The 21,357-nt window shown below is 46.2% G+C and overlaps 2 protein-coding genes across 2 annotated transcripts; one reads left to right on the forward strand and one right to left on the reverse strand.

Annotated features, from left to right (window-relative positions):
• Positions 1-5,175: 5,175 nt before the first annotated feature.
• LOC147652060 (uncharacterized) lies at positions 5,176-7,018 on the forward strand. Its single transcript, XM_086897845.1, has 5 exons — positions 5,176-5,344; positions 5,507-5,608; positions 5,977-6,079; positions 6,363-6,419; positions 6,700-7,018. The coding sequence occupies exons 1-5, from the start codon at positions 5,237-5,239 to the stop codon at positions 6,897-6,899; spliced, it is 570 nt and encodes a 189-aa protein (XP_086753971.1). The 5' UTR covers positions 5,176-5,236; the 3' UTR covers positions 6,900-7,018.
• Positions 7,019-11,600: 4,582 nt separating this feature from the next.
• On the reverse strand, positions 11,601-21,342 carry POFUT2 (protein O-fucosyltransferase 2). Its single transcript, XM_086898816.1, has 9 exons — positions 21,159-21,342; positions 20,272-20,522; positions 19,068-19,212; positions 18,673-18,783; positions 16,431-16,497; positions 14,854-14,979; positions 14,115-14,295; positions 13,740-13,863; positions 11,601-13,421 (listed from the first exon to the last, which is right to left on the reverse strand). Exons 1-9 carry the CDS (start codon positions 21,335-21,337, stop codon positions 13,268-13,270), a joined length of 1,338 nt encoding a protein of 445 aa, XP_086754942.1. The 5' UTR covers positions 21,338-21,342; the 3' UTR covers positions 11,601-13,267.
• Positions 21,343-21,357: the final 15 nt, after the last annotated feature.

A 21,357-nucleotide genomic window follows, 5' to 3' on the forward strand; every position in this document is an offset into this window, starting at 1 on the left:
TGGGGGTGTCACTGTATGAAATGATGTTTGGGTTGCCTTTTTTGACTACTTTAGATGGCATTGGAACTTATAAAGAGGGGGAGCAAAGTCTGAAGAAGTATATACAAGCAATAGCTAATACCTTACAGGAGTTAAGAAAAAGGGGATACCTTTCCCAGACCACCCCAATAGAGTTTAAAATTCATAGAGTCAACCCAGGAGATTGGGTCCTCATCAAAGTTTGGAAAGAACAACCATTGACACCGAAGTGGGAAGGTCCCTTCCAGGTTCTGTTGGTTACAGACACTGCTGTACATACACGTGAGAAAGGATGGACACATGCCACCAGAATAAAAGGACCAGTTCCAGCTCCAGGAGGATCGGCTCCAACTCCCAATGAATGGACTACAGAGAAAATAACAGAACCAAGCTAATTTTCAGAAGGAAACCTTAAACTGGGTTTAACTGTATAACTTATTGACTAATTTATTTAGAAAGAAGATTCCAAAATGAATGAACAAATGGGTATTTATTTATCTATTTATTTATTACTTTAAGGAAGTAGAGGTTGAGAGATGTAATTAAGCGAATGGGCGTTTCTTTATCTATTTATTATAACTTATTGACTAATTTATTTAGAAAGAAGGTTCCAAAATGAATGAACAAATGGGTATTTATTTATTCATTACTTTAAGGAAGTAGAGGTTGAGAGATGTAATTAAGCAAATGGGTGTTTATTTATCTATTTATTATTTTAAAGAAATAAAGGTTGAGAGATGTAATTGTATTATAAGCCAATTATATGTAAGAAAGACTTAAGTGGAATAAGTCATTATATGAGATGAGATGTTGAGTTGCAAATAATTTGAGGTGTTAAGAGTTGTAAATAATTTGCAATATCTGTATTTCTTCTTACGGATCGACAGATCCTGGGAGACAAATAGTACATTCCCTCACACACCTACAGATTTGGCCCTAAAAGAAAAATTAACAAGTTGATAGGGAAAGGGAATTTAAACTCCTGAAACAAAGAAGTAAGGAAGTAACTGGAAAGAAGAGTGGAAAAAGGGAGGCAAGACCAAGCAGAAACACTTCTGCCACGAGTTGCAAGTATGGGTGGGAAAATTATCTGCATCAGACTCCCATGGGTATTCCTCCTGTTAATTCTCCAGAAAGGAGAAGTGATTCCTTGTGACAAATGCTATTACCCAATATACGCAGGAGAATCTCAGATGGCCATCCTCAGGATCCATATGAACCCAAGTCCCCAATGTATCAACTTTTTAGAATTAACCACTTGTGATGAGGATGGTAAGATTTATTGACTGTCTGAAAATGCTTATTTTAAGCAAAAATTGCTGGGGGAGTGTTCTATGAAAGAAAAATGGATCTGTTCGGAAAGGAAGCCAAAAGAAAGGGATAATGAAAAGGGTAGAAACTACAGACCAGACTGGGTTAAGGAAAAAGAAATAAAAGGGATAATTAATCAGGGGCCTGGAATACAGATACTGGGAGGAAGGAATCTTTTCCTGGACTTAGCTGAGAGGATAAGTCAAGAATTTAATATCACTAATTGCTGGATTTGTGGGGATACCCAAATGGCGGAAATTTGGCCATGGGAAGGGATACCTCTGACCCCACAAAACTTATTAAGGGCATTAGAAAAAGGAAAGACAACCCCAGATATGAGGTCTGTGGAGGAAATCTGGAGCCTACAGTGAGCTGTCATCAGAGAGGAATGTATTTGGAGGAAAGGACCCCGGTTCAAGTTTTATGTAGGTGAGTTACCATGCAAAAGATATTTGGTAACTAATGACACACATAAATGGTGGATTCCTCAGGCTCCTCATTTGTATTGGTCCAAGGAGAAGAGACAAAGATGTTGCTATGTGGAAAGGGAAAAATTATATGAGTGTGCAACTGCAGAGCCAAATCCATTACAAGGGGACAAAAGGTTAGCCAAATTTTGGCACCATATTGGAGTGGACACTATAGAACCCCCGGGCTTCTGGAGGGCTCCAACTAGTTTTTATTTGATTTGTGGAAGATCAGCTTATGTCATGCTGCCTAAGGACTGGACGGGAAGTTGTACACTTGGAATCATTAAACCCTCCTTTTTCCTTCTTCCCAGAAGAGAGGGACAGCATTTGGGGGTTCCATTATATGTTGAACTTAAAAGGAAAAGGAGAGAGGTGTTGATTGGAGGAGCCCAAAAATGGGGAGATGATGAGTGGCCACCAGAAAGGATTATAGCCACCTATGGCCCAGCCACCTGGGCGCAAGAGGGATCATGGGGATATAGAACACCAATATATATGCTAAACAGACTAATACGATTACAAGCTGTGGTAGAAATTATCTCAAGTCAGTCCAGCCTGGCCATCGATTTATTATCTGCACAAGCTCGACAAATGAGGACCATGATATATCAAAATCGATTAGTGCTATATTATTTACTGGCAGAAGAAGGAGGGGTGTGTGGGAAGTTCAACTCCTCTGAGTGCTGCATTGACATAGATGACCACAGTGAGGTAATTAAAAACATAACTAGCAACATCCGGAAACTAGCACACGTCCCAGTTCAGAAGTGGTCCTCATTAGTAAAGACCAGTTGGTGGGATAATCTATTGAACAGAGAATGATGGAAGAAGTTGTTAATTGTCATAGGCTGCGCATTAATCACTATCTCCTTCCTTTCTTGTCTCATTCCATACGCAATTCGGACAATCACAAAAACGGTACAAAAATCTCTGGAACTGAGTTTAAAACAAGAATTAAGTGAAAACATCTACCTGGTAAAGACTGAGAACTCAGACAGAGATCAGGAACCCAAATCAGCAGCGACCCTCTACAAGAATTTCCAGAAGCTCTGGAGAATCTATCAGGTGTATAAAGAAGATCTTTGAAGTTGGGACAAGTTTGAAGTGTTTGAAGAGTTTTGATGCGGGCTTAAGCATCATGGGGAGTTCCAGGGTCCTGTGTACCTGGGACCTTTCCCAGCCCTGCTACATCAGCCCCCGAGCCTGCTGTCATGCCATGGCCCTCAGGGTCCTGTCCCCACAGGGCTGGGTTGCCTGGGTGCTGCTGCCGGCAAGGGGCAGCGGGCAAAGGCAGAGCTGGCAGCCAGCTCAGCTCCCCCCACCACTGCTGCCCAGGCCACGGGGATGTGTCTGAGACCCCCGTGAGACAGAGCTGTTGCCCTGCAGAGCTGCAATGACCATGTGGAAGACCATCATGTGCTCACCCAGGACAGCGGAGCGGGCATACCTGATACTCCTCGATGTGCTGGGGAACTGACCAGAGCACAGCACGTGCACCTCCGATGGGGACAACACGGGTGTCTTTGCCCTGGCTGTGAGTTTCTGGAAATGGCCTTTGCTCACCCCATGGCCGGCTGCCTCTTCAGCAGCTCTGTTTCCTCCTTCCCCCACTGCATCTCCCTGCCTCAGGCGCTGGGCTGAAACCTGGCCTAGGGGCAGCTTCAGGGGCACCAGGCGTGGAGCTCCCCAAGGCTCTCCCCTGACCACTGCCTGCCACGCTCAGGCCCTGCCACCCGGACAGCTCGGCACTGAGCGCTGTCTCTGGGTTCTCTGTCCTCTGCAGGCAACTGTGCTGACGTGGAAGATCTTTCAGATGCCCTGCGTCCCACACATAGTGACAGTGCATTTCCCCTGCCTCTTAGTGCATCTGCTATTCCAAGTGTTCTTCACTTTGGAGATGCCAGAGGATCTCAATGCCTTCTGGAAGGGATGCCAGGAGCAACACGGCCTTGCCATCAGCCCCAACAGGTGCTCCATCCCACTCCTTCTGTCCCTGCCATGTCCCCAGTGCTCCCAGTGTGACCTGGGCTTTGCTGTGCACACAGCTTTGCAGTGCAGGCCCTGAAGTCCCTGCTCTGCCAAATGCATCGTGAGGAAGTGGTGTTGTCAATGGAACGCAAGCATGGCTGGGACACGCTGCTCTGCGCTGACACCCACCATCATACTGTGGGTCTGCTGGCCAGGTGAGACCCCCTTCTCCCCACTGCCTCTGGCATTTGTGCCCTGTGCTGAGGTTGCCCAACACAGTCCCCACTGTTGTGGGCCAGAGGGCCTCATCACAAAGGGATGGCTAAGGAAACCGGAAAAGGCTGGGAGAGGAGGGTGCCCACAAGAAGTCATCTCCGAAAGGGCCCAGGTTCCCTTGCAAGATGGTGGTCAAAGATCAGAACTCTGTGAATCAGTCCTGGGAGATGTTTGTCCCCTTGGCTCACAGTCTTGGCTACTTTTTCACCCTGTCAGGGAGATGTTGTCTGCCTCTATCCCCTTGTGTTCCCGCATCATTCCCTACCTGCTCCAGCTGCTCAGCACACAGGAGGCACGCTGGGATCTGCCTGCCTTGGCATTCCTTATGGAGGTGAGCCTGATGGCCAAAACTGCCTCCCTGCAGAGCTGCCTGCCACCTCTCTGCCCTCTCATAGCTGCAGCTGCCTGGGACGGTGCCCATGCCCTGTGCTGCCACCTGGGCCCTGTTTCCTGTGCGGTTCCTGCCGGCTCGCTCCCCTGTCACTGCCCTGTGCCTTTCAGATCCTGGACTACCTGGACTTGAGTGAACACAGTGCTAACAGAGTCCTGGAAATCTTCTCAAGGCACCTGAGTAGCGAGTGCAGGGACAAGCGTCACCTGGCACTCACGGCCCTTTTCAAGTTGATTGATCCCTCAATGGTGAGAAGTGGGCAGTGGCTGGAGCTGCGCCGGGGAACGAAGTCACTTGGGCTCGGCTGGGCTTCGGGCACCGAGGCAGCTGCTGCCAGCTCTCCTGCCTCCCGCTTCAGCTGCCTGAGTGCTTTGGGACAGGCCTTTGGCCTCTTGGCCCTGTGGCAGCAGCAGGGTGGCATTTCACAGACTTGTCTTCCACACAGGCTGAAAAAATGAGGAGCCTGACTGAAAGTCTTGTGGCACTCCTGTGGGATGCAGATGGACAGATAGTTCGGATGACTATCATGGTGCTCAGCTTTATAGTTTTGGACAAGGGCATGGTGATACCCAGCCCCATTGCCCTGCAGCTGGCTGAGGCGCTCTTGCCACTCTTTGATCACGTAAGGCTCTGTGCCCCCAGCCGAGGCCACTGGCTGCTGCCTGGACACTTGGTGCCCTGGGGATTCACAGGCCTGTGCCCTGCTGAGCCCCACGACTGGGGGCTGAGGTCTTTTTTGCTTTCTTTCATATAGGATAATAGCCAGGTGCAGCTGGTGTCCATATTATTTTTCCGATCCCTGATGACTGTTCTAACGGAAAAGGAAAAAAAGGCCCTGAAGTCACACGTGCACCACAGCCTGCTGCCACTCTTCTTCCACTGCCACGACGAGAAGCAGCAGGTGGCAGAGGTGAGGACTCCCGGGCTGCTGCTGTCACCCGGGGAGGGGGCTCGGCTGCCTCCTGCAGGCCTGGCACTTTGCCGGCTGCAGCCTCCTGCAGGCCTTGGCACACGAATGCGGCTCCTGTGCCCTGGCTTGTGGAGCCATCTGCGGGTCTCTGCTGCTCTCCAGGCTTCTTGGGCAGCGCTGCTTTGTGCGGCTGAGTTGCTGAAGAGGACAGATCTTGAAAGACCTGTGAAGAAGAAGAAGCTGTGGATGATCACTGAGTGCCTGGTAAGGACGGCCTGGAAGGCCCAGCCTTAGCCTGGAGAAGCCCCCTGTCCCCGGCGCTCGGTGTATGGGGCTGGCAGCTGGGCCCCTGCCCAATGCCGTAGCCGGGGGCCACACGGCTTCTTCTCCAGGCTCCTGTGGCCCCGAGCCGGCTGCCGACGGAGCCCCGAGCCACTGGGGCTGCGGGGCGGGGCGGCACCGCGGCTCCCTGGGCAGCAGCCGGCCCTCTGCCCCCTCCAGAGCCCGGCGCCAGCGGCTGCTGCCCGGTGCCTCAGGGCTGGGCCGGCACGGGAGGCCGGGGCTGGCCGCAGGCAGCGCCCGGCCGAGGGGCAGAGCCCGCACCGACCCTTCCCTCCTGCCGCTCTCTGCAGCTGGCACAGGACGAGAGCCGAGCGGCCGAGCACCTGCGCCGGGCTCTGCCATATCTGGATAGCCCGCAGGAGCCCCTGCGAGCGGCGGCCGTCAGGTTCATCGGTGAGCCACGAGCCCGGGCTCCCTCCCCGCCCCGCCGCAGCTCGGCCCCAGCCCCGGCTGCTGCTGTCCCGGCAGCGGCACCCGGGCCCGGCGCCCTGGAGCCCCGGCTGCCCTCGGGGCTGCTGCTGCCGGCCTCTGGCAGCCGTGCCCTTGGGCTGAGTCAGGATGCGGCAAGGGCTGGGGCTGAGCCCTGCCGGGGCGGGAGGGCGTGTGGCCACAGGGCTGGCAGCGCCGCTGGCAGGGAGCTGTGCTGCCGGGGCCCTGACAGGCTCTGTGTTCCCAGGGATTGCCGGGCGGCTCCTGAGGGGGCAGAAGAAAGAGCTGCAGCTCATTTACCAATGTGAGTGAGGGCATGGAGCTGTCAGCGGGGCTGGTGGGGGGAGCTGCAAGTCCTGGCCTGTCTGCGGAGGGCTCTGCTCAATGTGCGGATGAGGGGCAGTGTGGGCAGAGCACACCGAGATTTCAGGGGCTTGTGGGGCATTCGTGGCCAGCAGCTTCGGGCTGATCCCCCTCGGTCCCTGGTCCCTGCTGCCCATGACAAGAGCCGGCTGGGATGGCCCTGGCAGGGGGCTCTCTGTGGGCCCGGGCAGGTCTGGGATCTCTGTTCTTCTCTCTTCCAGCCCTTGAGAACATGGTGGATGACAGCAGCCCCGCCATCGGAAACCTCGCAGTTCAAACACTGTACATCGTCCAGGCTATAGAGAGAGCTCGATATTCCATCTTTGAAAACCTGCAAGGTCAGCTGCGCAGGGCATGGAGGACACGGCCTCGTCTGTTGGGTCTCCGCTGGCTGCGCTGCTGGAGCTCTGCTGGCAACTGATCTGGCAGGCTGTGTCTGCTGGGGCCACCTGAGAGAGCGGGGACTTTCCTTTTCTGCAGCATTGTTCCTTTCTTCTTTTCGTTTTTCTTATGTATATAAATATAGTATATGTTATAATAGGCAGTCTCACCTTTCTTTTGCTGCCCATGGTGCACAGGGCATAGGAGAAGAGGGGGAGAAGGGTGCTTGTGCTCGGCAAGCTGCCCAGGCGTGCAGCGGTGCAGGGAAAATGGCCAGAAGCCCTTGGCCTTGGGCAGTTCTGCTGAAGGCACAAGCCCTGTCCCAGCCGGGAAGCGCCATCTGTGTCCTCGTGCCCGTGTGGTGCTGGCTGTGTTGCTGAGGGCTCCCAGGTGCCTCTTGATGCAGCTCCTCTGGAGCTCCTGTGGGGCTGCGGCGCTGCTGCCGGGCCACGCCGGGGGAGACGCTGAGGGAACAGGGCACTGGGAGGCTGTAAATGGATGAGGGAGCGTGGAGGCCCTGACGGGACAAGGCCGTGGGAAGGCGTGAGGGGGATGTGTGGAGGCTGGAGGCTCCAAGGGGACAGGAGGCCCATGAGGGACTGGGGTGGTGGGAAGACCTGAGGAAGTGGGTGTCAGAGGCCATAAGCAGCCCCGAGGCAGCCGCCGTGTTCCTGACACCCGGCTCATCTGGTGCTTCCCCAAAATGTCTCCCAGGCCTGCAGCAGAAGTCCTCGGGGCTGTGATATGCGGAATAGAAAGGACTCCTATAACTCGCAGAGTAGTTATAAGAATAGGTATAAATTTATTCAGCATTGGGGATATCTCCTCCAAAGGCATGCACACCTTGGAGATTTGTTTCTCCCTTTTTATTCTCTACAAAGTAGGATTACACCGTATGCCTAATACATATTCATTTGCTAACCCTGCCTGTCCTTGCTTAGTATTAAAATTAGTTCCATGCCTATTTGCAGCGGTGCACTGCTCCTTGCTGGTCACTCTGGTGGTCTTCTGGGGGTCTTTGGGGCTGAAGTCAGCATTTTTCCTTCAGCTGAACTTTTTACCTTGACTCCTTGTGCATGCTCCCTTCAGTTCTTTTGAGCCCCCTCTTTCCATTTCCTCTGGCTTAGGGGTCCAAAAGAATTCAAGTAAGCCCCTCATCCTATAGCGCATTTAGGCTTGTATCCTGTTTACGTATTCCAGCTCCTTACCTTATCCTATAGTCTTTGTTCTCTTCCTGCTATTATGGGAACAGTCAGCATTTCACACGGGTTTTGTAGCCGTTCATTTTATGCAAAGCAATTTTACAAATGATTCCTAATTCTTAATTTCTCTGTTTCACCTAACTCTCCTTCACCCTTCCCCTCTATTTACAGATACCGCCCCACTCGCTGCTGCTGCTCCTTCTTTTCAGGGATGAACCTCGCTGCCGCCCCTCGCCCTTCCCACGCTCGGCAGCTGCAGAGCCCCCCGCTGCCGCTCCCTCCCCGCCACTCACCGGCGAGGAGGTGGGGCGCTGGCTCAGGGGACAGCGGCAGTGCCGCTCTGTGGCCACAAGGCAGCGGCGCTGCCGCCGAGCTCACCCGGGGCTGCGGTGCGCTTCAGGGAACAGGCAGAGAAAGGAGGCAAAAAACAACGTGTGCAATCCCCTTCCAAAAAATCCTCTAAAAGAAATGCCCAAAAAAACCCCGACCAAAACTAAAAAGCTCCTTATTTTAAACGATATTTACTTATTTTTTATAGATATAATTTATATATATATTAATATAATATATATTAATATATAATATATATTATATATTTGTGTTTATTATGTAATATTTATTATATCTATTTTAATCATCTTTATATTCATAATTTATATTTATATTCTGTATTTATATATAGAACATATATAATAACTAGTATACAGTATAATAATGTATATACATATATTATTCATAATATATATATCTATTTTAATATATTTCTATGACTTGTATTTTGTGTACAGATGCATATATCTTTATATATTTATTATATATAAAAATATTTATATTTTTATAAAAAAAATCCTGCATCTAACCAAATAAAAGCAATAACTTTATTTTAACCTATATTTCAATAACTTTTTCTATTTATATTTTTCATGTTCATATTTATAATCATATTTATATGTTATATATTTTACATATATTATACTAATATGTAATATATCTTAATAATAGTGTATAATTTATAGATTATTTATATATTTATAGTTATATTTAATATTTACATGATTATAATTATTCTATACACTTATAATTTTCTATTTATTTTTTATTTATATTTACTTATTTATATTTTAAACCATATCAATTCATTAACCCTACACATCAGAGCCACAAAAATCTAAAGCCTAAGGGGACTCTAGTATGTAGTACACACTAATCCCCCCATACCATATAAAATCAAAAGCTATTTCTATTGCTAATGGAACAAAAAAATCACAACATTTAACCCTACTAAAAACAAAAAATAAACCTAACTATAAATAAAAAAAATCCAAGTATACCTAGCCCCAAAATCCCATATGTTTTAAACATAAACTTCTCCAAAAAAAGTATTTCAAAAACCAAAAAAAACTCAAATATACATTTAAAATGAAATAGCTACTAACAAAATACCGTAAAAAAATAAATGAAACCAGCTCACTAAACTCAAAACTGTACAAATGACCCTAAAGATTACTAAAAAAAAAAACCCCAAAGCTCTACCTTTATAGTAATTCACAAATCATAACCAATACTCTATTAAAATAATTTTTAAAATAACAAAAGATATTAAAAACATTAAAAAAATCAATGTAAAGTTTTAAAAAATTAGTATCACTAACTGAATGAAGTAAAAAATTGCCTATAAACACCCACCATATAAATGCTCATGTCCCCAAAAGTAAAACTAATAAAAACTACCAAAATGGAAAAAAGTCTAAACTTATGAACACCTAAACTAAAAAGTGCAACACTGAAGAAGTAGACCATATCCTTTATCATACAGCAACTGAAAACTAAATAAAATTATACAATCCATTCTTAAAAACCACCTTCAAACCTAAATAATAAAATAAACTAAATAATAATTAAAAACCTTCAAAAATTAAAAACTGAATCTAACAAAAGCCATCTAAATAAATTAACACGCCAGACTCCAGCAGCCGAGCTTGCTGGCCCTAGCCAATCTGAAGCTCTACATACAATAAACAAAAATAAAATCCCAATAATACAGATTAAAAGACTATAAAAAAAACAGATTTCATTTAATTCTACCTCAAATACAAACAAGCCTCTCCATGATGTTATCTTGACTAAAAAAACCAATTACACATAGGAAATCATGCCAAAAAATGAAACAGCATGTTCTATACTGTTAGAGAAGATGAAACAGGGAAACCTTATAAATATAATTGTTTAGCAAAAGATTCTGAAAATATGAAACCTATAATCAAAATAGAAATGAAAACTAGCTTTGACCTATAGGATACTGAGTGCTAGTCACTATATAACCAAAGAACAACAGCCTAGCCAGCTGAAGGAGAATCCCTGCTGATTGAACAATACCCTTCTGCTGACAGTGAATCCAAAGGTTGGAGCAGCAAGGGAAGAATTTAAAGAATAGCTTTTAGAGTTTAAAATGTAACACTTTATGGCAATGTAGTAGTTCTTATAGGCTATATGTAAATTCTATAGAATGTGTGTCATGTACTGGTTAGTTACTGGGAATTAGAATATTCACCATAGAAAAAGATGTAATGTAATGTATTGTAACAAGAACTTCACTCTCTTAATCTTTCTTGATTTCCCCCCTTGCCCTTCTCTCTACCCCCATAATTACCTACCACTCTGATGCTCTCGACCCCCTCTTTCCACTCTCTCTCCCTTTAACCACATTTACACTGTGGCTGGCAGCGTAAACGGATCTCTTCCACCACATAATAAACTGCTTATCCCAAGAGCAGCCTGGTTTAGAGAAGTCTCCCCCATGCGCCCATTATACTCCTACACTATACATGCATCTACAGACAGCCAGGAGCGAGGTTCATCCCTGAGAACTGGTACACCAATATCCTCAGACATTCCAACTTCCACGAGGACTTTGCAGGAACCTCCCACATTCCCTTCCCCAGTACAGCAGCAAGACAAAGTCCTCTCCCAGCCTGTCTTCATGAAATCGTGCACCAAGGTTAAATGAGCCTTGAGCTTACAGGGGCACCGTCTGCCCAAAAAGCCCAAGCTTCCACCCAAAAGATGCAGGAAAAAGGCTCAGGCAGCTCAGCCGACTGTTCTGCCCTGATGCTTCTGTGTTTCCCTCCATTTCCCTCGGGTGGGAGCTGGAGGAGGTGGCAGAGGAGTGAGGAGCCCAGCCCACTTGGCTTCTTGTGTGTGTCAGTGAGCCAGGGCTGGGACAGATTTGTGCTGGAGCTGTTGCCCTTTGGAGCCATTTCAGAGGTATGATCCTAAAACATTTTGGAGGCTATTTCCCAAATTCTGTTTGGAGCTGGATCTCACTGGAAAGCCCAGTCCAGCAGCCTGATACCTCAGCTGGAGGCACTCTCAAAAGTGATGAAGGGGCACTGCAGGACACCACCCAGCAGCAAGGGGACACATGAAACCCTTGGCTGAAACTTTGCTGCAATTGGGACCACCAGGAGTTGCACGTTACTCCCTGATGTGCTGAGGTCTGAGCAGCAGGGCTGACTTAGAGATGAATCCTGGACACAGTATGACTGACACCATCAGTACTATTCAGCTAAAAATAGATGACAAAAGCCAAATGTAATGAAATTACAGGGGGCTTACACAAGAAGGGAAGGAGGAAAGAATATACCTGCTGAGCTCGAAAACAGAAATACTGTATCAGCGTGCACCAACATCTTGATTTTTACATTTAGATTTTTTCTTCTAGATGTCTGTTTCTATTGGTACACTGTGAGAATCTGGTGTTGCTCTGTATGTCTGGTTCTGGACCCACTTGTGGAGATGTGAAATGAGCCCCTGAACTCCTCCAGACACATAATGGGCAATGAGTGTCAGACGCCCCCTGTGGATAAAATGCTGTTCTGTAGATATGCAGTGGTGCTGAGTTTACTACCCACTTTTAAGAGTTGAACCACCTTCACTGTGGGGAAGGCTGATGTACTCCTGGGTACAGGGCTGTGGTGGTGGTGCTGCCTTCTTGCATCTCTTTCCTTTGTGGACACAAAGCAGTGGAGAAGCAAGGCCCTGAAGCAACCAGGACCCTCTCCTGAGAGGGCCACCAGCTCTGCCCCCATTCCAGCAGCAGTGCTGAACACACCCACCCTCCTCTCCCAGCCCTGGGAGAGGAGCCTGCTGCAGCAGGCAGAGGAGGGAGCTGCCTTGGGGAAATGGAATCTTGGCCCTTCTCCACCAGGTACCAACCTCTTTCTCCGCTAGGCAACGTGCCTTCACATGAAAGGTGAGTCCCCAAAGGGAGTGGGAGCAGCACCACACCCCCCTCTTTTATTTTGGTGGCAGCTTAGTTCCTCCCTAGGTAGAGACTGGTGCTCCCAGCACGAGCACTCCTGGTGACATGGCCAGGTCCCCCAGCCCTGGAGTTAAAAAATGACCACAGACCCACAGAGAGAACCATGGACAGGTAAGAAAGATACGCTCCAGCAGATGAGGCTGGTTTCAACGGCCACATCCTGGCCATTGCTTTGCTGCCTCCCATCATCAAGCTCTGCAGCCAAGAGGCCCCTGTGGGCTGGAGCAACCCACTTGGTGCACATGGGACTGTGGATGTTAAATGTAAAAGATCAGGCAGGTAGCATAGTATCTGTGTGAAACTAAGTCACATAACTTTCCCACATTGGCCCGAGAAAGTGTGGCCTGAGAAATTGTGAGGAGGAGCTCAAACAGCCCTTGGAGAAGGGAAACAACCTTTGCAGGTGCTGTTTGCCTCCTTGTTGCTTACTTGCAAGAAACAGTCGAGGGGCACTGTTCCTAACTGTCTAATGACGGTGATGTGTTGGTTTGATGGCCAATGCAAGTTTACCCCTTTGGACCCTTTTGGAACTGACTATAAAAAAGGATCTTGAAGAATAAAACACGCTCTCTTTTGCAAATAAGCTTTAGAGTCTGTGTTGTCACCATCGCCATTCCTAATACAGTGCGACCATGGGACCACTCAAGGAAGGCAACCAGAGCAGGACATACTGGGGACCCAGGTGCAGCAGCCACATAGAAATGCTGTGAGGTCCAGAGACACTGGAGTGTACAGCTACCCCATGTCACACCCATGCTGGAAGGGGAGCAGGAGCTGAGAGTACAGGACTGGGTCATACTTTGTTCCAAGGCAAATAATTCCCCATCATTCTTCCTTATTATTTTGAACTCTAACAGTATTAAAAACCTTTGTGTTTCTCTGTGCTTAATATACAATTTTCCAGTGAGTAGGCTGCTCACAGTTTTTCTCTGTTTCACCACAGAATCGGTTGTAAGTTGTTTTTGGATCAAATCCCAAGATCTCCCGTTCCTCGTGGATTCGAAAGGAAAATGTTGAAACAGAGGTGCCTATAAAATACCTGTGAAAAAAAATCAAAAAGGGTTTGGGGGGGGGCAAGTTTTTAAAATGCAAGCAATTAGATTTCAGTCCAATAAACTTCACTGTTCAGTGAAATGATATGATAATGAAATCATCATATACACACACAATATAACCATTATACATCTACTAGACACATCTCAATCATATAACTGATAATATAAGAGATAATATATATAATATATAACCAATTATATAATGTCTCACACAATTTGTAAACAACCATGGGCCAAAAATCATACTCAGTTTTGTGACAATGACATTAAGCTTTGGCTGAAATTAAAGTCAGATTTGCTACCTTGCATGCGCACAAATCCACTGGTCAATCACAGCCAAGCCCCCATCCTTATAGAGTTCCAGCTCCTCCAGAGAGGCTTCAAACCTCACCATCTCGGGCAGCAGTTTCTTGAGCAGTTCAATCTCTTAAAAAAGGAAGCATACAAATTTATCTCTACATTATGAAGAGCAACTCGCTGCTGCCACTCAATGTGTTTGTTTAAGGGAACCCTGGGTGAACAGTTACAGAGCATGTGACACCAAAATCACCAAATCAACAAATTTTAGAATACAGCTACTAAAATTTACAGTATTGCAGCCAGGGAGGGGAGCCAGTGGCAATTGCTGCACTCATTGTCAAAAGTTACCAACCCTGAAATGACTGCGATCTGCCTACCTTCCTCAACAGCATCAGTGGCTATAAAAACTTTTTCGAGTTTAAGCCTCTCCAATAGGCTGTGGATTTTCTTTACTGCTCCTTGCAGGGAAGGCACATCTTCTCTGTGACCCCAAATGAAGTCTCTCCTTCTGAGATGAACCCCAAGGTATGGGCCACCTAGAGCTGTGCCAGTCTTAACCTATGAGGGAAAGATCAAAAGTCTTAAAGGACTTGGGAGGATCACTGTTCACACTGAAAAGCCAGAACGCATCATCTCTGGATAAGGCACAGAATGACTCCAGTTGCAGACAGAAATTTTTAAGTACAGACTGGAAGTAACTTGGGACACTTGCTGCAACATTTAGATCTTGGATGGCCTCTGACATACAAGAGAAACTGGAGTGCTAAATCTTCCTAAGCACAAATTTCTCTCCTTGACCAAATCAATCCTCAACTAGCAGTTGGCAGCTGAACTTTACACCCACACGTAGTGCTGAATACAAGAAGAAATTCAAGTTTCCCTCACTGAAATGAGGACAACAAAGATCTGGCCATCAGAACTAGTCAGGCACACCTTGGCAGACTCTATTAGCTCGTGTCAGGCAGGGAGAAGGTCCATGAGGAACACACGTGTCCACCTCGACATGAGCAGAAGAGTCACTCACATGTACCTTCCAACATGCCTAGCAGCACACAGCCAGGAGTACACAAATGAAGTATTTGTTATGGGGAATAAATCCACTGTTAAGGACTTTACCTTCATCTGTGTCCAGTCCTCCTTGTACTGAGTCCTGTCTACCTCGTCGGTGGATTGAAGGTATTTCTTCCTAAACTCATCTCCTACCATGCGGAGGTGTTTAGCAAACACCATGCTCCGACGGGTCTGTTGGAATAGGAGCAGACACTGAGTCAGAAAAAGGAGCTAAAAATGAGTCGGTGCAGACAGTTTCACACACACAGCACTTCCAGGATGCAGTTACTTCTGGTACATCTATGCAGTACCCTAAGCAATGATTTCTAGACGTTTATCCAAGCTTAAACAGCTTATTTCTAATTATCATCACCTTTATAACCAGCATACTCACCTGTCCCTGCAATACACAGGTATAAGGAGGACACTGCAGTTATTCACACAACAGAACATATAATATACCAAATTAAACACCCTAGCAATATACCTTACTTTTGGAAACAAAAGCTGGGCAAACACTTTAGCATGCAAAACACCTGTAGGAATAAAACCTGCTTTAAATATATTAGGCATCTAGCCACAGACATGCCTATGAAATTCAGTGGAAAAGTGACAAAAAAGGAATTATTTCCTTAACCTGTCAATAATAATCTCTAAGATTCCGTGATAAAGTTGCCAGTGCACATAGCCACAAGCGGCCTTTTTACTAACAGGCAAAAAAACAAAGGAAATCCCAATTTCTCCCTCTTTGCAAAGAAATAGAGAAAGGAGAGATGCTTCTCAGAGGAGCATGGAAAAAAGAGAAGAGGCCCTGGGCCCAGGCTGCAGTGAGTAAATTTCTGATTTGGCATCAGACAAAACCACTGGGGCCATGTTTAAAGTGCCACTGCTACGAAATGTGTGTTATGGGGCCATGTGGATTTCATGTCTGCTTTTACAGGACAAGTCGTACTCCAGCATGGTACCTGGGCTGCATTTCTTTCTTTGAGAGGTCACTCTCAATGAACAATTCATAGCTAGCAAACTACTGTTTGGTCCACTTCTGAAAACATCCCATATTCCAAGTGAAGAGCCAGATGCTTCTAAGACTGAGGTATGTGTAATTTGTTTTTTAATACCATGGGAATCAGTTTCTCTTAGGAATTTTAACTATATCAACCACTCCATACCATGTTCCATTCTCCTGTGTCTGGACCTTAACATTTCCTTAAAACCTTTATGACAGAAATTATTTTACCATAGACCTTTGCCTGAAACCCATGGGAATTTCACCTTTAAAGCAAATGGGGAGGGATTTGGGACAATAATGAGCACTTCATAGAATTCTTTTGAAAAGACTAATCTTGAGGCTGACTACATAAGAAACTGCTGCCTTCTGTTTGTAGAGGTGTTGTATAGGGGAGGTCTTTTAATCACCACGCCCTGCAGCACTGGGCCTTTAGGCACAAGACAGCAGGACAAATTCCTGTGTCACACTAATCCACAGCAGCCTGAAAACCATGCTAGTACACATTGCTGAAACAGAAGACAAAAGTTACTTACAAGACAAAAATCCTAAGGCAAAGCTGAAGCACACATTGGTTACTAATTTTTTTAGCAGAGTCAAGTAAAAAGTCTTGAGAAGCTATCTGTAAAATACTCACATTCCAATAATCTTTCCCTCCGTAGTGGTCATGAAGAAGGTTTTCAGCTCTGTCTAACATCACTGACCTATTGAAAATTGTAAAACTGAGTGCAGTTCCCTTAGGAATAGAATTGACATTATGATGTTTCTTTATACATTTGCTAGGATAAAATGCAGATTATGATCTGTTTGCAAAGGGAGAGTGGGGAATGAGGGACAGGCTCCTGTGAGGCACATTCTAGTTCTCTACAAGGCAAATTGTGACCCACAGTCTGCTGGGAAGAGAAGGGAACCATGCCACTCCCTGTGCCTGCTCTGTTCCTGAATAAATGGTATCCTGACTCTGAAAGTTAAACAGGAACAAGCATGAATCACCCCTCACAGTCCTTGCAAGAGTTGCTTCAGGAGAAATAAGATTTCTGACAGGGAGAGCGACCCAAAGGGAAGAAGTGACCTGTGTGATAATGCTCAGCCTCAGAGCACATGACAGCCTCTGGGAGGAAGCAGAAGATCATGGAAACAAACCCAGAGAAAGTGTTTTCTACATGCAGAATAAAATGTCGTACAGTAAAACAACAGAGAAGAACACAGAGACATTACCAAAATGTGTGGTATTAGACAGTAGCTTGCGTTTCTCATAGATAAACATGGTTCAGGATTGTGTACTGGAAACCTTACTGCACTATCCAAGTTCTAAGAAGCAGACGAGATTTTGAGATTTTCAAGTATCCCGGAACATAAGAGATGTAGATTTAGTTTGTGAGCACACTGATGATAAGCCAACACACAAAGAAATGCTTCTGCTCAAAACAATCAAGGTCATTATCTGCATCTCCTGCAAAAAAGAGAGGAAGCAAATAACCAATCAACTTTGGATTATCTCTGCTGATAATCAGCTGGACACCTGCATGGAAGGCTTTAAATTACCTGGAAAAAAGACTAGACTGTGCTGGTGAAGAAGCAGCACTGCATCTAACAGGAAGATTGAAGGGGAATGAGGTTACTAATCCAAATGCAGTGAGAAGTTTCCTTGAAGTGACCACACTTGAAGGGTAAAAGCTCAGTCCTAAGACCACACAACTGGCTGTCCAGCCAGAAGGGCAATATGAGAGATCAGAACTCTCAGACCAATCAGAGTAGTTTGAAGACACTGACTCAGATGAAGGTAAGGGACACCTCACTGGCATTGCCTAACAACATTTCCTGACAGCCTTCATTAAAGGCTTTTAAGAAAACTTGGCACAGAAAGGTTCTTGCATGAATAAAAAAAAAACCAAAAAACAACAACAAAAAAGTTTAGAGACAAGGATAAATGTATGGTTCTCATTGCAGAAGGAGTTCACACGTGGAAGGTCTCTTCACCATATTTCTAAACCTACAGAAGGGCATGAAATCAGATGACACAGCTTAATTATTTTCAATTCCTCAGAGCAGCTAAGGCCAACTATGAAGAATTAAGGAAGTCTCATCACCAGCCAATGAAGTGGCAGATGAAATCTAACATAGGAGTGAGTGTAGTAAAAAAAACAAACCCAAGCCTGGCTTCATCTAATAACTAAAGGTCTTGATGGTCAGGAATGAGGACAGTTTGATGCAAACATTGAGAAAACACTCAGAGGTCAAAATAAGGAACATGTGTCTCAAGAATTAGAAGAGAAAGAAGAGAGCACTTGAGAGAGCATGTCACTTGTACTGCAATGTAACAGGTTTACTCACGCTTAGCCTGCAGGATCCTGCTGAACTGCAAAGGTTCAGAGATTGGCAGTAGTGACAGCCAAATGTATGGAATGGCTTTTACATGGAGAACAACTAAAGGAGCCAGAACTCTTCCCACTGCAGAGGAGACTACTGAGGGGGAATATGCCAGAGATGTAAAATTACATGTGGTGTGGAGTAGAATATGGAATAGCTGATGGTTCAGCATCTTTTCCACTGCATGATCTAAGGGATATTTGATGCTGCCTTGGAGGTAGGAGTCACAAAAGCTGCCGGAGAGGGAATATAAAGGAGGTCAAGGCTATCTACTCTTCGGTTTTAGCACTGCGTTCTTTACCTTAACTTACAGTTAAGTGTTTCTTACAGTGTAAATCCCTTTTCAAATGATTTTAACAGAGGACAATAATTCAGTGATGAAGTATCTCAATAAACCTTTAAATTCCCCCTACTCCTCCCACCCAGCAATGGGGTTTTACAATAATACAACAAAAGTAACAATAACAATAAATAAAAATAACAATAAGTAGTTAAACAAGGCAACTCACTGTGCTGAAGTGTTCTTCAGAAGGATAGGAGCCACAATAGAGGCAGATCCTTGGACAGACAAGCAAGAGGCGTTTAGGCCTCGTGTTTCCTCGTAACCCCAGAACCAGCCCCTAAAAGGGAACACAAAGGATCAGCTCACAGGCTTGTATTTTAAGTTAATGCCATATATAGAACAAAACATCCTAAACAAACTACATATGATACAAACAAACCAGCCACCTCCTTAATGCTGCTTTTCTGTGGAGCAACAACTTTACAGAAGTAGATCTTCTCATACCAATAAAACATTTTATTACTGATGGGCTTTTTAAAAAGAGTGAACCCCAGATATTCACAGCAGGCAAATATCTCTCTGAATACAACTGAAAAGGACAGAAGGGCTGCTCCATGTTACCTGTAGTAGCCATGTTTGTCTCTGGAGTACATCAGCTGATCAATGCATGGCCTTTCATCTATTTTTTCTTCCCATGTTCCTTCTTTCCATCCTTCTGCGTAGCCTTGGAGCACATAAATCTGTTCAATAAATGGCCCACCTGACTCTGAGCAGAAGGCAAAGCAAAGGACTTGTAAGCATAAAAACCTACATTGCAAAGGTATGTACAGGCATCAGTGGCAGTTAAAAATCTGCTAGAAATGCTAGTATTACACTACTCTCTGTTCCCTGTTTTCCCTATAAAAAAGGGAAGAAAGTTCTGTGTGAGACAGAAAAGCTAAAAGGGTCACAGGCAATGTGACCACCTGCTATTCCACCCAGCTCTGTGTGATTTAATGTGCCAAACACAAGGGAATCACTGTCAGCTAGGTAAAACACACCACAAAGCACACAGGTTTTCAGTGTTGTAAGCAGATGCCACAGGAGAAGTGCCTCCAAGAAAAATGCCTAGTACAAGGCCTTCTTCCCCTAAATTTTAGGGTCTCTACATGCATTTTCCTGGAAGGCAGGGAACAGCTTTCCCTTCAGACCTCTTTATAGAGGTGTGACATTTGGTGGCCTTTATTTCCTTTGCTGAACAAGCCTGTGACACTGCTGCAGATTTGAACATTTGGCGATTAGTTCAACATGGCATTAAATCCAAAAGGAACCTATTTCACTTTCTTATGGAAAGCCTTTCTCTCAGACAGAAAAAGCAAGGGGTATTTCAAGTATGTGAAGCATCGATGACAACAAAGTAAGTTCAAAGAAGAATCCACTTTACAACTTTTACTGTCCAGCCCCCACATCCAGAAAAAGGTGGCTTGTCTGTAATTCAACAACCTGCCTCTCTCCCTATGTTCTTGTCATTATGGTCAAAATCACACAGAAATACCACGGGGGATTTTAATCACAGGCATTAATTGTCTTCAGAAGTCCTCAAAGTCGAGGGGACAGCAGTGCTACATCAATCAAGCTGCCAAGTATTTCATCCATATAGGATGAAATAGGGTTATTCCATCCTAGTGGTTGGGTAGCTCAGCAAAACTCCTTCCCATCCCTCCTCCTCTTGCCACTAAGATTTTTTTTTCCACATAAAAGGATAAAAGCCCCTATAAGGACAAACCTATTAAGAAACCATATCAAATATTTAGTTAATCATAGATTGCATGATCCTATACCACACCTGCAAGGAATTGCTCATATTCAATGACAGGAATGTTCCTGTTGAGGCTTGGGATATCAAAGAATTCAGACCAAGGGATCCGGACCTGGAGGATGTCAGGGCTCTGCCAGTGATAAAGACGGCCCCAGGGAGGCATAACCAACACCCAGTTTTCGCTTTTCCGCAGGGTCTTCAGAAGGGAAGCAATGCGAACATAGACATCTCTGCGAAGGTTGAACCCTTCAGGGGGGTTTACATCATACAAAAGATATCTGGGGAGAACAAAGGAATACTGTTATTTTTGAGAACACATCGAGGCTATTACACATTTTTCTTTTTTACCCTACAATCTTGCAATAAAACTGTTGGGAAGGAAGCTGGTTCTCTTTTTGAGTTTGTGGTACTTGGAAGGGGAAGAAGTAGGGGAAGTAGGAGCAGCATGTGCTGCAGGGCTGGAAGGGCCACTAGGGTCTCCTGGCGAGGTGCACATGCCAGGAGCCTTTTTTACAGTGGGTCAAGGAGCAAAGAGTCTTGCTCATCCTGAGGGTAACATGGGGTGTGTGGTGAAAATAGTGAAACCACTGGCATGTCAACCAGGCTAACTCTTGTAAGCTGGACACAAAGGCAGAAGGACAAGCTCTGGAGTAAGGGAAAAGAATGCAGCTGGGAGCTGGATGATCCTGTGGGGTCCCTTCCAACTCACGATATTCTACGGATGATAGCCCTCGGACAGCTGCGATGACACCCTCCAAAAAACGACATAAAAAAGCACGAGCAGGCAAAGGAGGCTCCTTACCAGCTGATGGCCAAGACACGGGGGGTCGCCTGTGCAAGGGGACACCGCACAGCGCTGGGAGACCCCAGCAGGCAGGACCGAGGCCGGGCGCGGCGGGTCCGCCGCTGCTCACCTGGTGCGCGGGGCGGCGGCGGCGGCGGGCAGCGAGGAGGCGGCGTGGCCGGCCAAGAGGGCGGCGGGCGGCGGCTCGGAGGCGGCGGCGGGCGGTGGCGGGAGAGCGAGAGCGGCCAGACCGAGCAGCAGCAGCGGCAGCGCCGGGGAGCAGCGACCGCCGATCCCCTGCGCCGCCATCCCCACGCCACGTCCGGGGC

This window comes from Cyanistes caeruleus, chromosome 7, assembly GCF_971803275.1.
Source record: "Cyanistes caeruleus chromosome 7, bCyaCae1.hap1.1, whole genome shotgun sequence".
Taxonomy (NCBI): Eukaryota; Metazoa; Chordata; class Aves; order Passeriformes; family Paridae; genus Cyanistes; species Cyanistes caeruleus.

Excerpts from the sequence above, each read along its gene's own strand:
- LOC147652060 (XM_086897845.1), top strand. The coding sequence starts at position 5,237 with ATGACTGTTCTAACGGAAAAGGAAAAAAAGGCCCTGAAGTCACACGTG. Across the intron at positions 6,080-6,362 it reads GGCGGCCGTCAGGTTCATCG|GGATTGCCGGGCGGCTCCTG; the intron begins GTGAGCCACGAG and ends CTGTGTTCCCAG. Across the intron at positions 6,420-6,699 it reads GCTGCAGCTCATTTACCAAT|CCCTTGAGAACATGGTGGAT; the intron begins GTGAGTGAGGGC and ends TCTCTCTTCCAG.
- POFUT2 (XM_086898816.1), bottom strand. The coding sequence starts at position 21,337 with ATGGCGGCGCAGGGGATCGGCGGTCGCTGCTCCCCGGCGCTGCCGCTG. Across the intron at positions 16,498-18,672 it reads CTGAAGAACACTTCAGCACA|GTCAGTGATGTTAGACAGAG; the intron begins GTGAGTTGCCTT and ends AATTTTCAATAG. Across the intron at positions 13,422-13,739 it reads TGGATTTGTGCGCATGCAAG|GTATTTTATAGGCACCTCTG; the intron begins GTAGCAAATCTG and ends TTTTTTTCACAG.